The sequence below is a fragment of the Oncorhynchus masou genome, chromosome 24 (assembly GCF_036934945.1).
Source record: "Oncorhynchus masou masou isolate Uvic2021 chromosome 24, UVic_Omas_1.1, whole genome shotgun sequence".
Classification (NCBI taxonomy): domain Eukaryota; kingdom Metazoa; phylum Chordata; class Actinopteri; order Salmoniformes; family Salmonidae; genus Oncorhynchus; species Oncorhynchus masou.
In genome coordinates, this window is record NC_088235.1 from 16,201,700 (window position 1) to 16,221,597 (window position 19,898).

At 46.6% G+C, this 19,898-nt stretch overlaps 1 protein-coding gene across 1 annotated transcript in view; it reads left to right on the top strand.

The window, feature by feature from the left end:
- The window catches only part of LOC135511864 (neurexin-1a-like), a 918,691-nt gene that overhangs the window by 350,854 nt on the left and 547,939 nt on the right, over positions 1 to 19,898 (top strand). Inside the window, exon 12 of the mRNA XM_064933362.1 lies at positions 8,521 to 8,724. Within this exon, the coding sequence (XP_064789434.1) occupies positions 8,521 to 8,724 (204 nt within the window). The remainder of the gene's footprint in view (positions 1 to 8,520; positions 8,725 to 19,898) is intronic.

Genomic DNA, 19,898 nt, shown 5'->3' on the forward strand with positions numbered 1-19,898 from the left:
GCCACACCAGATACTGACTGTTGCTTTTGATTTGACCCCCCCCCCCCCCTTTTGTTCAGGGACACGTTATTCCATTTCTGTTGGTCACATGTCTGCGGAACTTGTTCAGTTTATGTCTCAGTTGTTGAATCTTATTATGGTCATACAAATATTTACACATGTTAAGTTTGCTGAAAATAAACGCAGTTGACAGTGAGAGGACATTTATTTTTTTGCTGAGTTGATATGTTTTGTGACGAGAGTACACATTTATAGGTTAATTCATTAGTGTAAATGTTGGGGGCTTATCTGTCTTTCATAGAACACACACACACATACACTTACAAAACAGCGAGAATCAATGCTCACCATATTCTCCACACTTGACTTAAACAAAAGCAGGGAGTCTGTTAATGCTTGCTCTTTTCTAGTTTCAATCGCCCCCTGCTTTATTCAATATCCCCCTGCTTTATTCAAACTCCCCCTGCTTTATTCAATATCCCCCTACATTATTCAATATCTCCCTACTTTATTCAATATCCCCCTACATTATTCAATCTTCCCCTACATTATTCAATCTCCCCCTGCTTTATTCAATATCCCCCTACATTATTCAATCTCCCCCTGCTTTATTCAATATCCCCCTACATTATTCAATCTCCCACTGCTTTATTCAATCTCCCCCTACTTTATTCAATCTCCCCCTACTTTATTCAATCTCCCCCTACTTTATTCAATCTCCCCCTACTTTATTCAATCTCCCCCTACTTTATTCAATCTCCCCCTACTTTATTCAATCTCCCCCTGCTTTATTGTGATACTAAACATGGTTGTGTGCCATTAAAATAAATGAGTGCTGCTCCACCATTGGATTTTGGACAGGTACTCACTTTGCATTAGATAATGATTGTATCCCATGTCTGTCATTTCCACTTCGTTCGGAGCATTTCTAATTCACCCTGCTCGCTGCCTGACAGGCTGTTGTACGCATCCCAACAGAGACTATACTGCCCTTGGCCACGTCCCACACGACACCCTATTTCCTATTTAGTGCACTATGATTGACCCGAGCCCTTTCAAAAGTAGTGGACTACATAGGACAAACAGTTGAAGTCGGAAGTTTACATACACTTAGGTTGGAGTCATTAAAACTTGTTTTTCAACCACTCCACAAATGTCTTGTTAACAAACTATAGTATTGGCAAGTCGGTTAGGACTTCTACTTTGTGCATGACACAAGTAATGTTTTCAACAATTGTTTACAGACAAATTATTTCACTTATAATTCACTGTATCACAATTCCAGTGGGTCAGAAGTTTACATACACTAAGTTGACTGTGCCTTTAAACGGCTTGGAAAATTCCAGAAAATGATTTCATGGCTTTAGAAGCTTCTGATTGGCTAATTGACATAATTTGAGTCAATTGGAGGTGTACCTGTGGATGTATTTCAGGGCCTACCTCCAAACTCAGTGACTCTTTGCGTGACATCATGGGAAAATCAAAAGAAATTGGCCAAGACCTCAGAAGAAAATGTGTAGACCTCCACAAGTCTGGTTCATCCTTGGGAGCAATTTCCAAACGCCTGAAGGTACCATGTTCATCTGTACAAACAATAGTATGCAAGTATAAATACAATGGGACCACACAGCCGTCATACCGCTCAGGAAGGAGACGCGTTTTGTCTACAAGAGATGAACGTACTTTGGTGCGGAAAGTGCAAATCAATCCCAGAACAACAGCAAAGGACCTTGTGAAGATGCTGAAGGAAACCGGTACAAAAGTATCTATATCCACAGTAAAACAAGTCCTATATCGACATAACCTGAAAGGCCGCTCAGTAAGGAAGAAGCCACTGCTTGGGGAGGCTTGCAAGCCAAAGAACACCATCCCAACTGTGATGCACGGGGGTGGCAGCATCATGTTGTGGGGTGATTTGCTGCAGGAGGGACTGGTGCACTTCATAAAATAGATGGCATCATAAGGGGGGAAAATGACATGGATATATTGAGGCAACATCACAAGACATCAGTCAGGAACATAAGGCTTGGTCATCAATGGGTCTTGACCCCAATGGGTCTTGACCCCGGACAATGACCCCGAGCTTACTTCCAAAGTTGTGGCAAAATGGCTTAAGGACAACAACGTCAAGGTATTAGAGTGGCCATCACAAAGCCCTGAGCTCAATCCTATAGACATTTTGTGTGCAGAACTGAAAAAGCGTGTGCGAGCAAGGAGGCCTACATACCCGACTCAGTTACACCAGCTTTGTCCGGAGGAATGGGCCAAAATTCACCCAACTTTTTGTGGGAAGCTTGTGGAAGGCTACCTGAAATGTTTGATCCAAGTTTAACAACTTAAAGGCGAAGCTACCAAATACTAATTGAGTGTATGTAAACTTCTGACCAACTGAGAATGTGATGTAAGAAATAAAAGCTGAAATAAATCAATTTCTCTACTATTTTTCTGATATTTCACATTCTTAAAATAAAGTGGTGATCCTAACTGACCTAGGACAGGGCATGTTTACTAGGATGTCAGGATTTGTGAATGTATTTAAATTTAAATGTATTTGGCTGAGGTGTATGTAAAACTCTGACTTCAACTGTACATACATTAGCAAGAAGAATTATGTGAACCCTTTGGAAATGTCTGGATTTCTGCATAAATTGGTCATAACAATTGATCTGAGCTTCATCTAGGTCACAACAATAGACAAACACAGTCTGCATAAACTCAATTATACACACAATTATACGTTTTCATGCCTTTTTTGAACACACAGTGCAGGGTGCAAAAAGCATGTGATCCCTTGGAGTTAATAACTGGTTTACCCTCCGCAATCACCTCAACCAAACGTTTTCTGTATAGTTGCGGGTCAGACCTGCACAATGGTCAGGAGGTATTCTGGACCATTACTCTTTACAAAACTTTCAGATCAGCAATATTCTTGGGATGTCTGGTGTGAACTGCTCTCTTGAGATCATGCCACAGCATCTCAACCGGTCTGAGGTCAGGACTATGACTTGGCCACTCCAGAAGATGTATTTTCTTCTGTTAAAACCATTCTGTTGTCCACCACATGTCAACATGTGTAGAATTGCAGGACTGTCTATCTGTCTTCTGTCTGTCTGTCTTGTCTGTGGCCCTAATGGTTGTGTTATTAGGTTGTGGTTTGTCTGGTTATTGGGGATGTTGTCACACCCTCTTCTCTCAGTGGTGAATAATCTGCCCATAATCACTGTAGAGAGAACTGATACGTGGGTTCACATAGTATTTGACATAATATAAAATCCTTGAGGCCGAGACAAACCTTTTCACTGTCTTCATACCCAAGGTCCTGGGTAAGGAGCAGTGCACACCTTTAGAATAGTGGTGTCATGGTGATTTTACTCTGACTTCACTACCCTACAGGACTATTTAACCGTGTCACCTAAGCAGGCAGGTAGCCTTACGAAATGTTGCTGTTTCCATGTGCCCTTGAGCAAGACAGTCAACCCTAATTGGTCCTGTAAGTCTCTGTGAATAAGAGCATCTGCTAAATGACAGACATGTAATATGGGTCCAATCTCTCTAGTCTGAAGAGAGCCTTTGTTTATGAATTCAGTCGCGGTCTTGTCACGTGTCAGTATGGACACACATTCACATTTACTGGTTGGTGGGAATCTGGGCCTGAGAGTATTGCAGCAACAGACATAACATACTTCCGGCGCCGACAGAGATGGCCGCCTCGCTTCGCGTTCCTAGGAAACTATGCAGTTTTTTGTTTTTTTACGTGTTATTTCTTACATTAGTACCCCAGGTCATCTTAGGTTTCATTACATACAGTCGAGAATAACTACTGTATATAAGATCAGCGTCAACTCACCATCAGTACGACCAAGAATATGTTTTTCGCGACGCGGATCCTGTGTTCTGCCTTACAAACAGGACAACGGAATGGATCGCATGCAGCGACCCAAAAAAACGACTCCGAAAAAGAGGGAAACGTGGCGGTATTCTGGTCAACTCTGGAGACGGGCACATCGTGCCCCACTTCCTAGCATTCTTCTTGCCAATGTCCAGTCTCTTGACAACACGGTTGATGAAATCCGAGCAAGGGTAGCATTCCAGAGGGACATCAGAGACTGTAACATTCTGTGCTTCACGGAAACATGGCTCACTGGAGAGACGCTATCCGAAGCGGTGCAGCCAACGGGTTTCTCCACGCATCGCGCCGACAGAAACAAACACCTTTCTGGTAAGAAGAGGGGTGGGGGTGTATGCCTTATGGCTAACGAGGCATGGTGCGATGAAAGAAACATACAGGAACTCAAGTCCTTCTGTTCACCTGATTTAGAATTCCTCACAATCAAATGTAGACCGCATTATCTACCAAGAGAATTCTCTTCGATTATAATCACAGCCGTATATATCCCCCCCAAGCAGACACATCGATGGCTCTGAACGAACTTTATTTGACTCTTTGCAAACTGGAAACCATTTATCCGGAGGCTGCATTCATTGTAGCTGGGGATTTTAACAAGGCTAATCTGAAAACAAGACTCCCTAAATTTTATCAGCATATTGATTGCGCAACCAGGGGCGGAAAAACCTTGGATCACTGTTACTCTAACTTCCGCGACGCATATAAGGCCCTGCCCCGCCCCCTTTCGGAAAAGCTGACCACGACTCCATTTTGCTGATCCCTGCCTACAGTCAAAAGTTTAAAAAAGAAGCTCCCACGCTGAGGTCTGTCCAACGCTGGTCCGACCAAGCTGAATCCACACTCCAAGACTGCTTCCACCACGTGGACTGGGACATGTTTCGTATTGCGTCAAATAACAACATTGACGAATACGCTGATTCGGTGTGCGAGTTCATTAGAACTTGCGTTGAATATGTCGTTCCCATAGCAACGATTAAAACATTCCCTAACCAGAAACCTTGGATTGATGGCAGCATTCGTGTGAAACTGAAAGCGCGAACCACTGCTTTCAATTAGGGCAAGGTGTCTGGTAACATGACTGAATACAAACAATGCAGCTATTCCCTCCGTAATGCTATCAAACAAGCTAAGCGTCAGTACAGAGACAAAGTAGAATCCCAATTCAACGGCTCAGACACAAGAGGCATGTGGCAGGGTCTACAGTCAATCACGGACTACAGGAAGAAATCCAGCCCAGTCACGGACCAGGATGTCTTGCTCCCAGGCAGACTAAATAACTTTTTTGCCCGCTTTGAGGACAATACAGTGCCACTGACACTGCCTACAACAGAAAAATGCGGTCTCTCCTTCACTGCAGCCGAGGTGAGTAAAACATTTAAACGTGTTAACCCTCGCAAGGCTGCAGGCCCAGACGGCATCCCCAGCCGCGCCCTCAGAGCATGCGCAGACCAGCTGGCTGGTGTGTTTACGGACATATTCAATCAATCCCTATACCAGTCTGCTGTTCCCACATGCTTCAAGAGGGCCACCATTGTTCCTGTTCCCAAGAAAGCTAAGGTAACTGAGCTAAACGACTACCGCCTCGTAGCACTCACTTCCGTCATCATGAAGTGCTTTGAGAGACTAGTCAAGGACCATATCACCTCCACCCTACCTGACACCCTAGACCCACTCCAATTTGCTTTCCGCTCAAATAGGTCCACAGACGATGCAATCTCAACCACACTGCCCACTGCCCTAACCCATCTGGAGAAGAGGAATACCTATGTGAGAATGCTGTTCATCGACTACAGCTCGACATTCAACACCATAGTACCCTCCAAGCTCGTCATCAAGCTCGAGACCCGGGTCTCGACCCCGCCCTGTGCAACTGGGTACTGGACTTCCTGACGGGCCGCCCCCAGGTGGTGAGGGTAGGTAACAGCATCTCCTCCCCGCTGATCCTCAACACTGGGGCCCCACAAGGGTGCGTTCTGAGCCCTCTCCTGTACTCCCTGTTCACGCACGACTGCGTGGCCACACACGCCTCCAACTCAATCATCAAGTTTGCGGACGACACAACAGTGGTAGGCTTGATTACCAACGACGACGAGACGGCCTACAGGGAGGAGGTGAGGACCCTCGGAGTGTGGTGTCAGGAAAATAACCTCACACTCAACGTCAACAAAACTAAGGAGATGATTGTGGACTTCAGGAAACAGCAGAGGGAACACCCCCCTATCCACATCGATGGAACAGTAGTGGAGAGAGTAGCAAGTTTTAAGTTCCTCGGCATACACATCACAGACAAACTGAATTGGTCTACTCACACAGACAGCATCGTGAAGAAGTCGCAGCAGCGCCTCTTCAACCTCAGGAGGCTGAAGAAATTCGGCTTGTCACCAAAAGCACTCACAAACTTCTACAGATGCACAATCGAGAGCATCCTGTCGGGCTGTATCACCGCCTGGTACGGCAACTGCTCCGCCCTCAACCGTAAGGCTCTCCAGAGGGTAGTGAGGTCTGCACAACGTATCACCAGGGGCAAACTACCTGCCCTCCAGGACACCTACACCACCCGATGTTACAGGAAGGCCATAAAGATCATCAAGGACATCAACCACCCGAGCCACTGCCTGTTCACCCCGCTATCATCCAGAAGGTGAGGTCAGTACAGGTGCATCAAAGCTGGGACCGAGAGACTGAAAAACAGCTTCTATCTCAAGGCCATCAGACTGTTAAACAGCCACCACTAACATTGAGTGGCTGCTGCCAACACACTGACACTGACTCAACTCCCGCCACTTTAATAATGGGAATTGATGGGAAATTATGTAAATATATCACTAGCCACTTTAAACAATGCTACCTTATATAATGTTACTTACCCTACATTATGAATCTCATATGCATACGTATATACTGTACTCTATATCATCGACTGCATCCTTATGTAATACATGTATCACTAGCCACTTTAACTATGCCACTTTGTTTACATACTCATCTCATATGTATATACTGTACTCGATACCATCTACTGTATCTTGCCTATGCTGCTCTGTACCATCACTCATTCATATATCCTTATGTACATATTCTTTATCCCCTTACACTGTGTATAAGACAGTAGTTTAGGAATTGTTAGTTAGATTACTTGTTGGTTATTACTGCATTGTCGGAACTAGAAGCACAAGCATTTCGCTACACTCGTATTAAGATCTGCTAACCATGTGTATGTGACAAATACAATTTGATTTGATTTGATTTGATTTGATAACCATGTTGGATGTGTGTGCTCGTGTATGTGTGTGTGTGTGTTGTGTGTGTGTGTGTGCATGCGTGCATGTGTGTGTTGAAAATTGTTAGCAAATATAACCTGTTTTAATAATATATTTAACACACAGGAGGCTGCTGAGGGGAGAACGGCTCATAATATTGGCTGGAACGGAGCAAATGGAATGTCATCATACACCAGGAAACCATGTGTTTGATGTATTTGATGCCATTCCACTGATTCTGTCATTACCATGAGCCCGTTCTCCCCAATTAAGGTACCGCCAACCTCATGTGAATTTACACTGCAACATATTTGGAAACTGACAATTTTCTCTGAAATCATTATTACTTTATCAAAATACAATACATTTCAGTTACAATATTTAAAATAGTATGTTTATTGTCAAGCTGAATTGATATTGAGTGCAATATTTTGACTTGACTTAGATTTTGCAATAAATATCTCCTCTCCTCCCCTCCCCATGTCTTCTCCCCTCCCCATCTCTCCTCCCCTCCCCATCTCTCCTCTCTCCTCTCTTTCTCCTCCCCTCCCCATCTCTCCTCTCTCTCCCGTCCCCTCCCCATCTCTCCTCTCTCTCTCCTCCCCTCCCCATCTCTCCTCTCTCTCTCCTCTCCTCCCCCTCCCCATCTCTCCCCTCCCCACCCCTCCCTTCCCCGCCCCTCCCCTCCCACCCCCTCCCCTCTCTCTCCTACCCTCCCCATCTCTCCTGTCTCTCTCCCCATCTCTCCTCTCCTCTCTATCTCCTCCCCTCCCCATCTATCCTCTCTCTCTCCTCCCCATCTCTCCTCTCCTCAATCTCCTCTCCATCTCTCCTCTCCTCCCCATCTCTCCTCTCCTCCCTATCCCTCCTCTCCTCCCCTCCCCTCGCCATCTCTCCTCTCCTCCCCTCCCTAAATCTCCTCTCTCCTCTCCTCTCCTCTCCTCCCCTCCCTATCACTCCTCTCCTCCCCTCCCCATCTCTCCTCTCCTCCCCATCTCCTCTCCTCCCCATCTCTCCTCCCCTCCCCTCCCCATCTCAACTCTCCTGCCCTCCGCATCTCTCCTCTCTCTCTCCTCTCCTCCCCCCCCATCTCTCCCCTCCCCGCTCCTCCCCTCCCATCCCCTCCCCTCCCCTCTCTCTCCTACCCTCCACATCTCTCCTCCCCCTCTCCTCTTCTCCCCTCCCCCCCTCCTCTCCCTCTCCTCCCCTCTCCCTCCCCCTCTCCTCTTCTCCCCTCTCCCTCCCCGTCTCTCCTCTTCTCCCCTCTCCCTCCTCATCTCTCCTCTTCTCCCCATCTCTTCTCCCCTCCCCCCCTCCTCTCCTCCCCTCTCCCTCCCCCTCTCCTCTTCCCAGATGCGACCATCCTGAGTTATGACGGTAGTAAGTTCATGAAGATCCAGATGCCGGTGGTGATGCAGACGGAGGCTGAAGACGTGTCGCTGCGGTTCCGTTCTCAACGGGCATACGGCGTGCTGATGGCCACAACTTCACGTGACAGCGCAGACACACTGCGCCTGGAGCTGGAGACCGGCCGTGTCCGCCTCACAGTCAACCTAGGTAATGCTGTGCCTCGCGGTATAGCCTCATGCCACAGCAGCTACAACAAAACACAACTGTTGCACCTAGCCTATGGATCACATGACACAACCACAACAAGGATCCCAAACTGTGCACATACTGTAACGTGAACACATTGCTGAAGGCAAGCTGACATAGGTTTATTGATCATGGTTTTACAGGTTTCATATAATACTTTCCCACACACCCTCTTCACCCTGAAACAGACACTCATTCTCTCTATCTTACATCTACAGTATGCTATGCTGAACAAAAAGTTAAATGCAACATGCAACAATTTCTAAGATTTGCTGACGTTACAGTTCATATAAGGAAATCAGTGTTGGAAAAATTTAATTAGGCCCTAATCTATGGATTTCACATGACTAGGCAGGGATGCAGTGATATGTGGGCCTTGGATGGCATAGGCCCACCCACTTGGCAGCCAGGCAACCACAATTTTTTTTTTACATATAAAATATTCCTGTTGTTTAATCAGCTTCTTGATATGCATTACCTGTTAGATGGAAATATTATCTTGGCAAACAGGCAAATGCTCACTAACAGGGATGTAAACAAATTTGTGTCCAAAAGTATATATATTGTTAATGCATATTTAATTTCATGAAAATGGGACCAAGACTTCACATGTTGCATTTATATTTTTGTTCGGTGTATATTATACTCACACGCTACCCTGTTAGCTATTGATATGCTGTACATTACCCTGTTAGCTATTGATATACTGTATGTTATGTTGAATAGAAGGGGATGGTAATTGAACCCTTCAGTGGCCAGAGTCTGCGGCTTTCCGCTCACTGCCAAATGAGCACGCTGTCGTTCTGACCCATCAGGGAATGCTTTCTGTCCTACTACACCTGTACCCCACCCTACCCTACCCCCAGATCGCTGCCCCACCCTAACCCTTACAGCCAGATCTCTGCCCCAAACACATACCCCACTGCCCCCCCAATATACAGCCCCAGATATACACATTACTCTATCTAACCCTAATCTCCAGATATAATATTTGATATATAAAAATGTGCAGACACTTTAATCCAGAACCCTGAATCCCATTATAGCCTTGAACTCTAAATACTGGTACCTTCCTTTCAGTCCCCCTTGGTGCTCTCAATATTTAGCGCTAGTCCCCTCTTCACCCCTTAGTGGACAGAAGACACCAGACCTGTCTGTAAGTTTCAACCCTGTCTAACTTTACTTATTTGGATTATTCCTTACATCTCCTATCAGCCCTGTCCAAGCCCTCTACACTCACAGGTCTGAAGTCTGTGCTCTGTAACAGTGGTACAAGTGATGTCTAATATCTAATATTGTCCCTCCCATAGAACTAAATAGACCTGACCAAGATGGCTGCCATTGTCAACACATTCTAGATTTGTGCTGGTCTATGGAGGGACCACACATACACTCTAGTGTATTACATATCTGTGTGGTCCCTCCACTGCCTCTGTAACCTTATTGGCATCGCAGACAAATCAAAGTGTTTTCGTCACGTGGACAGTACACAGCACTGTAAACACTACAGTGAAATGCTGACTTGCAGCTCTTCCTCAACACTACAGTGAAATGCTGACTTGAAGCTCTTCCTCAACACTACAGTGAAATGCTGACTTGCAGCTCTTCCTCAACACTGTAGTGAAATGCTGACTTGCAGCTCTTCCTCAACACTACAGTGAAATGCTGACTTGCAGCTCTTCATCAACACTACAGTGAAATGCTGACTTGCTGCTCTTCATCAACACTACAGTGAAATGCTGACTTGCAGCCCTTCATCAACACTGCAGTGATATTCTGACTTGCAGCTCTTCCTCAATACTACATTAAAATGATGACTTGCAGCTCTTCAACACTGTAGTGAAATGCTGACTTGCAGCTCTTCATCAACACTACAGTGAAATGCTGACTTGCAGCTCTTCATCAACACGACAGTGAAATGTTGACTTGCAGCCCTTCATCAACACGACAGTGAAATGCTGACTTGTAGCTCTTCATCAACACTGCAGTGAAATTCTGACTTGCAGCTCTTCCTCAATACGACATTAAAATGCAGACTTGCAGCTCTTCATCAACACTGCAGTGAAATTCTGACTTGCAGCTCTTCATCAACACGACAGTGAAATGCTGACTTGCAGCTCTTCATCATCACTACAGTGAAATGCTGACTTGCAGCCCTTCATCAACACGACAGTGAAATGCTGACTTGCAGCTCTTCCTCAACACTGTAGAGAAATTCTGATTTGAAGCTCTTCCTCAACACTGTAGTGAAATGCTGACTTGCAGCTCTTCCTCAACACTGCAGTGAAAGGCAGACTTGCAGCTCTTCATCAACACTACATTAAAATGCAGACTTGCAGCTCTTCCACAACTGTAACGACGTTCTTCGTTTGTCGCAAGAAAGTCGGACCGAAATGCAGCGTGTTGGTTACTCATGTTTTTTAATGAAACAAATAACGATTACAAGAAAATACTGAGACAAATACAAAACAACAAAACGGAACGTGAAACCTATTACAGCCAATCTGGTGAACACTACACAGAGACAGGAACAATCACCCACGAAATACAAAGTGAAACCCAGGCTACCTAAATACGGTTCCCATTCAGAGACAACGAGAATCACCTGACTCTGATTGAGAACCGCCTCAGGCAGCCAAACCTATGCAACACCCCTACTCAGCCGCAAATCCCAATACCAACAAAAACCCCAATACGAAATACAACATAAACCCATGTCACACCCTGACAAACAAATAAACTAAAAACACAAAAATACTAAGACCAAGGCGTGACAACAACACTACAATGAAATTCTAACTTGCAGCTCTTCCTCAATACTACATTAAAATGCAGACTTGCAGCTCTTCATCAACACTGCAGTGAAATTCTGACTCGCAGTTCTTCATCAACACGACAGTGAAATGCTGACTTGCAGCTCTTTTCCTCAACACTACAGTGAAATGCTGACTTGCAGCTCTTCCTCAACACTGTAGTGAAATGCTGACTTGCAGATCTTCCTCATTACTACAGTGAAATGCTGACTTGCAGTTCTTCCTCATTACTACAGTGAAATGCTGACTTGCAGCTCTTCCACAACACTACAGTGAAATGCTGACTTGCAGCTCTTCCTCAACACTACAGTGAAATGCTGACTTGCAGCTCTTCCTCAACACTGTAGTGAAATGCTGACTTGCAGCTCTTCCTCAACGCTACAGTGAAATGCTGACTTGCAGCTCTTCCTCAACACAACAGTGAAATGCTGACTTGCAGCTCTTCCTCATTACTACAGTGAAATGCTGACTTGCAGCTCTTCCTCATTACTACAGTGAAATGCTGACTTGCAGCTCTTCCACAACACTACAGTGAAATGCTGACTTGCAGCTCTTCCTCAACACTACAGTGAAATGCTGACTTGCAGCTCTTCCTCAACACTGTAGTGAAATGCTGACTTGCAGATCTTCCTCAACGCTACAGTGAAATGCTGACTTGCAGCTCTTCCTCAACACAACAGTGAAATGCTGACTTGCAGCTCTTCCTCAACACAACAGTGAAATGCTGACTTGCAGCTCTTCCACAACACTGTAGTGAAATGCTGACTTGCAGCTCTTCCTCATTACTACAGTGAAATGCTGACTTGCAGCTCTTCCTCAACACTAGTGAAATGCTGACTTGCAGCTCTTCCTCAACACTAGTGAAATGCTGAATTGCAGCTCTTCCTCAACACTAGTGAAATGCTGACTTGCAGTTCTTCATCAACACAACAGTGAAATGCTGACTTGCAGCTCTTCCTCATTACTACAGTGAAATGCTGACTTGCAGCTCCTCCACAACACAACAGTGAAATGCTGACTTGCAGCTCTTCCTCAACACTGTAGTGAAATGCTGACTTGCAGCTCTTCCTCAACAATACAGTGAAATGCTGACTTGCAGCACTTCCTCAACACAACAGAATAGATGTAGCAAATCTAATCAATAGATAATACATAAAAAGAGCACAACAGTTGGTAAAAAGACAAGTTACTAAAAGAGTTAATAAAAGAACAAGAAGGAGGTCAGACTTTTGACCGACAGAGACTTTCCCTGAGCTCAATTAGAACACATCACCGTTCGGCTGTTTATGTGCTACCGGACGTAGCTCACAGAGTGATGGAAGTGCATAGATAAACAAACAATGGAGAATAACCGCCCATGTGGAGATTTATTGTTGTATAAAATGGGATCTGGCATTTGCCTTTTGTCTGCACTCCCAGTTCTCAGTGTGATAGAGATAACAGAGGGTGTGTGTATGTGTGTCTGTGCATGTGTGTGTGTCTGTTCGTGTGTGTGTATGTATTTGCGTGTGTGTCTGTGCATGTGTGTGTGTGTGTGTGTGTGTGTGTTTGTGTGTGTGTGTGTGTGTGTGTGTGTGTGTGTGTGTGTGTGTGTGTGTGTGTGTGTGTGTGTGTGTGTGTGTGTGTGTGTGTGTGTGTGTATGTGTGTGTGCCTGGGTGTGTATATGTGTGTGTGTGTGTGTGTTTGTATATATTTGTGTGTGTGTATGTGTGTGCATGTGTGGGTGTTTTTTTTGTTTGTGTGTGTATGTATGTGTGTGTGTCTGTGTGTGTGTGCATGTACCCTACCGGTCAAAAGTTTTAGAACACCTACTCATTCAAGGGTTTTTCTTTATTTGTACTATTTTCTACATTGTAGAATATTAGTGAAGACATTAACACTATGAAATAACACATATGGAATCATGTAGTTACCCAAAAAATGTAATGTTAATAAAATCAAAATATATTTTATATTTCAGATTCTTCAAATAGCCACCCTTTGCGGAAATGACAGTTTTGCAGCTCTTCCACAACACTGTAGTGAAATGCTGACTTCAATGAACCGGTGTGCCTTCTTAAGTTAAACTTTAATTTGTGGAATGTCTTTAATGCTTAATGTATTTGAGCTAATCAGTCGTGTTGTGACAAGGTAGGGGTGGTATACAGAAGATGGCCATATTTGGTAAAATACCAAGTCCATATTATGGCAAGAACAGCTCGAATAATAAAGATAAATGACAGTCCATCAATTAAAATTTCAAGAACTTTGAAAGTTAGTTCAAGTGCTGTCGTAAAAATCATCAAGCTCTATGATGAAACTGGCCCTCATGAGGACTGCCACAGGAATGGAAGACCCAGAGTTACCTCTGCTGCAGAGGATAAGTTAATTTGAGATACACGCCTCAGAAATTGCAGCCCAAATAAATGCTTCACAGACTTCAAGCAAAAGACACATCTCAACATCAACTGTTCAGAGGAGACTGTGAATCAGGTCTTCATGGTCGAATTGCTGCTGCTGCAAAAAACAGTACTTGACACCAATAATAAGAAGATACTTGCTTGGGCCAAGCAACACGTGCAGTGGACATTAGACTGGTGGAAATGTGTCCTTTGGTCTGAAGTCCAAATTGGATTTTTTTTTTCCAACCATGGTGTCTTTGTTAGACACGGTGTGGGTGAACGGATAATCTCTGCATGTGTGGTTCCCACCGTAAAGCATGGGAGGAGTCATTACGGTGCGGGGGTGCTTTGCTGGTGACCCTGTGCGATTTAGTTAGAGTTCAAGGCAGACTTAACCAGCAGGCTACCACAGCATTCTGCAGTGAAACAACATCCCATCTGGTTTGGTCTTAGTGGGACTATCATTTGTTTTTCAACAGAACAATAACCCAACACACCTCCAGGCTGTGTGAGGGCTATTTGGCCAAGAAGGGGAGTGATGGAATGCTACATCAGATGACCTGGCCTCCATATTCACCCGACCTCAACCCAATTGAGATGGTTTGGGATGAATTGTGTCAGGACCCGGTTACGAACCTGGGTCTCTGGAGTGAGAAACAGTCACTTAACCAACTGAGCCACGAATAGTCAGCAGAACCCAGAAGATGAGGCAGACACAGCAGTACTTAAGACGGTGTATTTAATAAAGTAAAAAGGAGAAGTCCTTAAATACAAAAATGGCAAATCCAAAAGGTGGTAGGAATAGCACAAAAAAGCCTCAAGAGATACTCAAAAACAAAAACAGAATTCCACAAGAGCATCCACCGGAATCGACAAGAATACACAGAACACTAGGGCTGGGTGCTAACATACAAACACAGAGCACAGAACTGAGGGAAACTAAGGGTTTAAATACAATCAGGGAAAAACAAGGCACAGGTGCAAATAATAATGGGGAACAAGGGAAAAAACATAAGGTCAAAAAGCACAATGGGGGCATCTAGTGACCAAAACCCGGAACAACCCTGGCCAAATCCTGACAGAATCCCCCCTAGGAACGGCTCCTGACGTTCCTACCAGCTCTCTCAGGGTGGAGGGCCCTGAACTGACGAATGAGGTCAGGGTCCAGGATGTCTTTGGCAGGAACCCAGGAGCGCTCCTCGGGACCGTAGCCTTCCCAGTCCACCAGATACTGCCAGGACCGCTGCACCCGGCGGGAATCCAGTATCCGATGGACGGTATAAGCCGGCTGGCCTCCAATGACACGAGGCGGAGGGGGAGGTCTGTCTGCCGGGACAAGGGGAGAAAAACAACAGGTTTTAACAATGAAATGTGAAATGTGGGATTAATCTTAAGGGATCTGGGTAAGTGTAGGCGATAAGAAACTGGGTTAACTCTCCTGGCAACCTTGAAGGGACCGATGTATTTTTGGGACAGCTTGCGAGACTCCACCCGTATAGGTAAGTCTCTTGTGGAGAGCCAGACTCTCTGGCCGGGGCGCAGGGTAGGCCCGGGACGGCGACGTCTGTTGGCTTGTTGTTGGTACCTCTGTGAGGAACGCATAAGATTAAGACGGGTCTTCCTCCACATAAGCCGACAGCGTCTGACGAACTTCAAGGCTGAAGGCACTCTGACTTCTGCCTCCTGGTCCGGGAACAATGGAGGAGCATAGCCAAACTGACACTCGTGCGGGGACATACCAGTGGAGGAGGAACGCAAGGTGTTGTGCGCGTATTCGGCCCAAACAATAAAGGATGACCATGTGGACGGGTTGTCACGAGTCATACATCGGAGGGTGGTTTCCAGCTCTTGATTCATCCTCTCTGTTTGGCCGTTGGACTCCGGATGGTACCCTGAAGATAGACTGGCAGAAGCCCCCATGAGTTGGCAGAAGGCCTTCCAAAACCTTGAGGCGAACTGGGGACCTCTGTCAGAAACCATATCTTGAGGAATGCCGAAGACTCAGAACACATGATTAATTACCAACTCAGCCGTTTCCTTGGCAGAAGGTATCTTAGTCAGAGGGACGAACCTGGCCGCCTTTGAAAACCTGTCGATTATGACTAGGATAGTAGTATTGCCATGGGATGGAGGAAGTCCAGTAATAAAGTCCAATGAGATATGGGACCAGGGTCTGTGGGGAACAGGTAAAGGGTGAAGGAGTCCTTGAGGGCGGAGGTGAGAAGATTTGCCCTGGCAGCACACGGGACAGGCATTGACGAAAGTGGCAACGTCTTCTCTTATGGTAGGCCACCAGAACTTACGCTGGATGAACTCCAAGGTGCGACCTATGCCCGGATGACAGGTGAGGCGAGAGGAGTGCCCCCACAGAAGGACCTGAGTCCTCACTGCCTTGGGGACAAACAACCGATTGGCAGGACCTCCTTTCGGGTCCGGTTCGCTAGCTTGAGCACGTCTCACGGTATCCTCAACTTGCCACGAGATCGGAGCCACAATCTTAGCAGCAGGAAGGACAGGCATGTCCGTGTCATCTCGAATGGCAGGAGCGTAGACTCGGGACAGGGCATCCGGTTTGAGATTCTTCGACCCGGGCCGATAGGTGAGGATAAACTGGAATCGATTGAAGAAAAGAGACCATCTAGCTTGTCTAGAGTTCAACCGCTCGCCTGCTGGATATACTCCAGATTTTTGTGGTCCGTAAGCACTTGAAACGGGTGAGAAGCCCCCTCGAGCCAGTGTCTCCATTCCTTCAATGCCATCTTAACCGCTAGGAGTTCACGATCCCCCACATCGTAGTTCCTCTCAGTCGGGGTAAGCCGGTGTGAGAAGAAAGCGCACGGATGAAGCTTCTTGTCTTCACCCCTCTGAGACAGGACAGCTCCAACACCAACCTCTGATGCGTCTACCTCCACCACAAATGGTTCATCCGTAGTCGGTAGTATCAGGATGGGAGCAGAGAGAACGCGCTGCTTGAGTCCTTGGAAGGCCGTCTAAGCTTCTCTTCCCCACAAAAACCTTGCATTGCCACCCTTGGTTAAAGCTGAGAGAGGGGCTGCCACCAAGCTGAAGTTCTTGATGAACATGCGGTAAAAGTTTGTGAAGCCCAGGAAACGCTGAACTTCCTTAACGGATTTGGGGGTGGGCCAATCCGCTACCGCCCCTACCTTCCTGGGGTCCATTTGGACTCGACCGGGTTCCACTACAAATCCCAGGAATTGTACTGGGATGAATGGAATTCACATTTTTCCGGCTTAACGTACAGATGGCTGTCCAGGAGGCGTTTGAGTACTTGTCTGACATGCTTAGTGTGTTCTTGAAGGGAGCTCGAAAAGATGAGGATGTCATCCAAGTAAACAAACACAAATATGTTAAGCATATCCCTAAGCACATCATTTATGAGCGCTTGGAACACCGCTGGGGCGTTGGTCAGGCCGAAGGGCATCACCAAGTATTCATAGTGACCAGTAGGCGTGTTGAAAGCGGTCTTCCACTAGTCACCAGGTCTGATCCGCACAAGATGGTATGCGTTCCGCAGGTCAAGCTTAGTGAAAACAACTGCTTCCTGGAGCAGCTCGAAGGCTGTGGCCATAAGGGGTAGCAGGTAACGGTTACGGACGGTTATGGCATTGAGTCCCCGGTAGTCGATGCAAGGACGTAATCCACCGTCTTTCTTGGCCACAAAGAAAAACCCTGCTCCCGCCGGGGAGGTGGATGGATGCATGAGGCCTGCTTCCAGAGCGTCCTTGATGTAGGTATCCATAGCAGCTCGTTCGGGTGGAGATAGGCAAAAAATCCGACCCCTGGGGGGGCAAGTGCCCGGAAACAGGTCAATGGGGCAATCGTAAGGTCTATGGGGTGGTAGCATGGTGGCCCTCTGTTTGCTAAACACCAGTTTGAGGTCATGGTAACACTCGGGAACTCGGGTCAGGTCGATGGATTCTAAAGACTCGGGAGTAGAACTCGGGGAATTCTGAAAAATACAAGTAGCTTGGCACGTAGGACCCCACTGCTTGATAGTGCCCACAGACCAGTCGATGTGAGGGTTATGGCTGTGAAGCCAGGGGTATCCAAGGACGAGAGGGAACTCGGAACAGGAGATCAAATGAAAGTTCATCAATTCCTGGTGTTGTGAAACTGAAAGTCGCAAGGAGGTAGTGACATGAGTGACAAGTCCAGATCCCAAAGCGCTTCCATCCAATGTAGTGACCCTCATGGGTTCACTTAGAGGTTCAGAGGGAACGCCATTCTCCTTCGCCCAGACACCATCCATGAAGTTACCTGCGGCTCCAGAGTCTACCAAGGCTTGAAGGTGAAGCTTGTGGTTGTCCCAGGAGAGGGTGACTGGAATGAGCAGACGGGAGTTGGACGGATGGGAGGAGGTTATGTTTCCCGTTACAGTTCCCCCCGGTCTGTACGGGACAGAGCGTTTCCCTGGAGCCCGGGACACGTGGAACGGAAATGGCCCGGTTTGCCGCAATATAGACAGCGTCGCTCCCTCATCCGGCGGTCTCTCTCAGCCTGGGAGATGCGTCCAATCTGCATGGGTTCCGGTGGAGCCAGCGAGGATAAAGGTGGGGACTCGGAGCTGGGACTGATAGGGGCTAGAGGTCTACGGTTGAGTTCTCTCTTTCAGACGCTGGTCAATGCGTGAGGCCAACTTGATCAGGGACTCGAGATTGTCCGGTGGTTCCCGAGTGGCCAGTTCATCTTGGATAGTGTCGGAAAGGCCTTTCAGAAAGCACACCGTGAGCGCCTCGTTGTTCCAGCCACTTGCTGCTGCCACCGTGCAGAACTGGATGGCATAGTCCGTCACGCTGCGCCAACCTTGGTGGAGAGTCAGGAGCTGTTTGGCTGAGTCAGAACCACTGCTTGGGCCTTGAAACACTCGTTTGAATTCCTCAGCAAAGGCAGAGTAGCTGGCACAGCAGGAACTATGGGCATCCCACACAGCAGTAGCCCAGGCCAGGGCTTTCTCCGACAGCAGGGTGATGATATAAGCGATCTTAGACCGGTCGGTGGGAAACGACGAGGGTTGTAGCTCAAAGGAGAGAGAACATTGGGTGATAAACCCTTTACAAGCACTTGGATCACCTGAGAACCGTTGGGGAGGTGGAAGACGAGGTTCAGCCAGGGGGTTAACTGCCATGGGTACGTGAATCTGAGGTACTGGGACGGGAACTGTTGCCGGGGTAAGACGATCAGATATTTGCTTAATGGAAGTCAGCATCTCCGACAGAAGATGACAATGTCTAGCCATTAAGGCCTCTTGCTGAACCAGGGCGGCTTCGTGGCATTGGACAGTCTCCTGGTGGTGGGACAGCATGGCAAAAAGGTCCTGGGAACTGGCTGCCTCTGGGTTCATTTTTGGCTCTGTGTTTCTGTCAGGACCCGGTTACGAACCTGGGTCTCCGGAGTGAGAAACAGTCACTTAACCAACTGAGCCATGAATAGTCAGCAGAACCAAGAAGATGAGGCAGACACAGCAGTACTTAAGACGGTGTATTTAATAAAGTAAAAAGGAGAAGTCCTTAAATACAAAAATGGCAAATCCAAAAGGTGGTAGGAATAGCACAAAAAAGCCTCAAGAGATACTCAAAAACAAAAACAGAATTCCACAAGAGCATCCACCGGAATCGACAAGAATACACAGAACACTAGGGCTGGGTGCTAACATACAAACACAGAACACAGAACTGAGGGAAACTAAGGGTTTAAATACAATCAGGGTAAACGAGGCACAGGTGCAAATAATAATGGGGAACAAGGGAAAAAACACAAGGTCAAAAAGCACAATGGGGGCATCTAGTGACCAAAACCCGGAACAACCCTGGCCAAATCCTGACAAGTTGGACCACAGAGTGAAGGAAAAGCAGCCAACAAGTGCTCAGCATATGTGGGAACTCCTTCAAGACTGTTGGAAAAGCATTCCAGGTGAAGCAA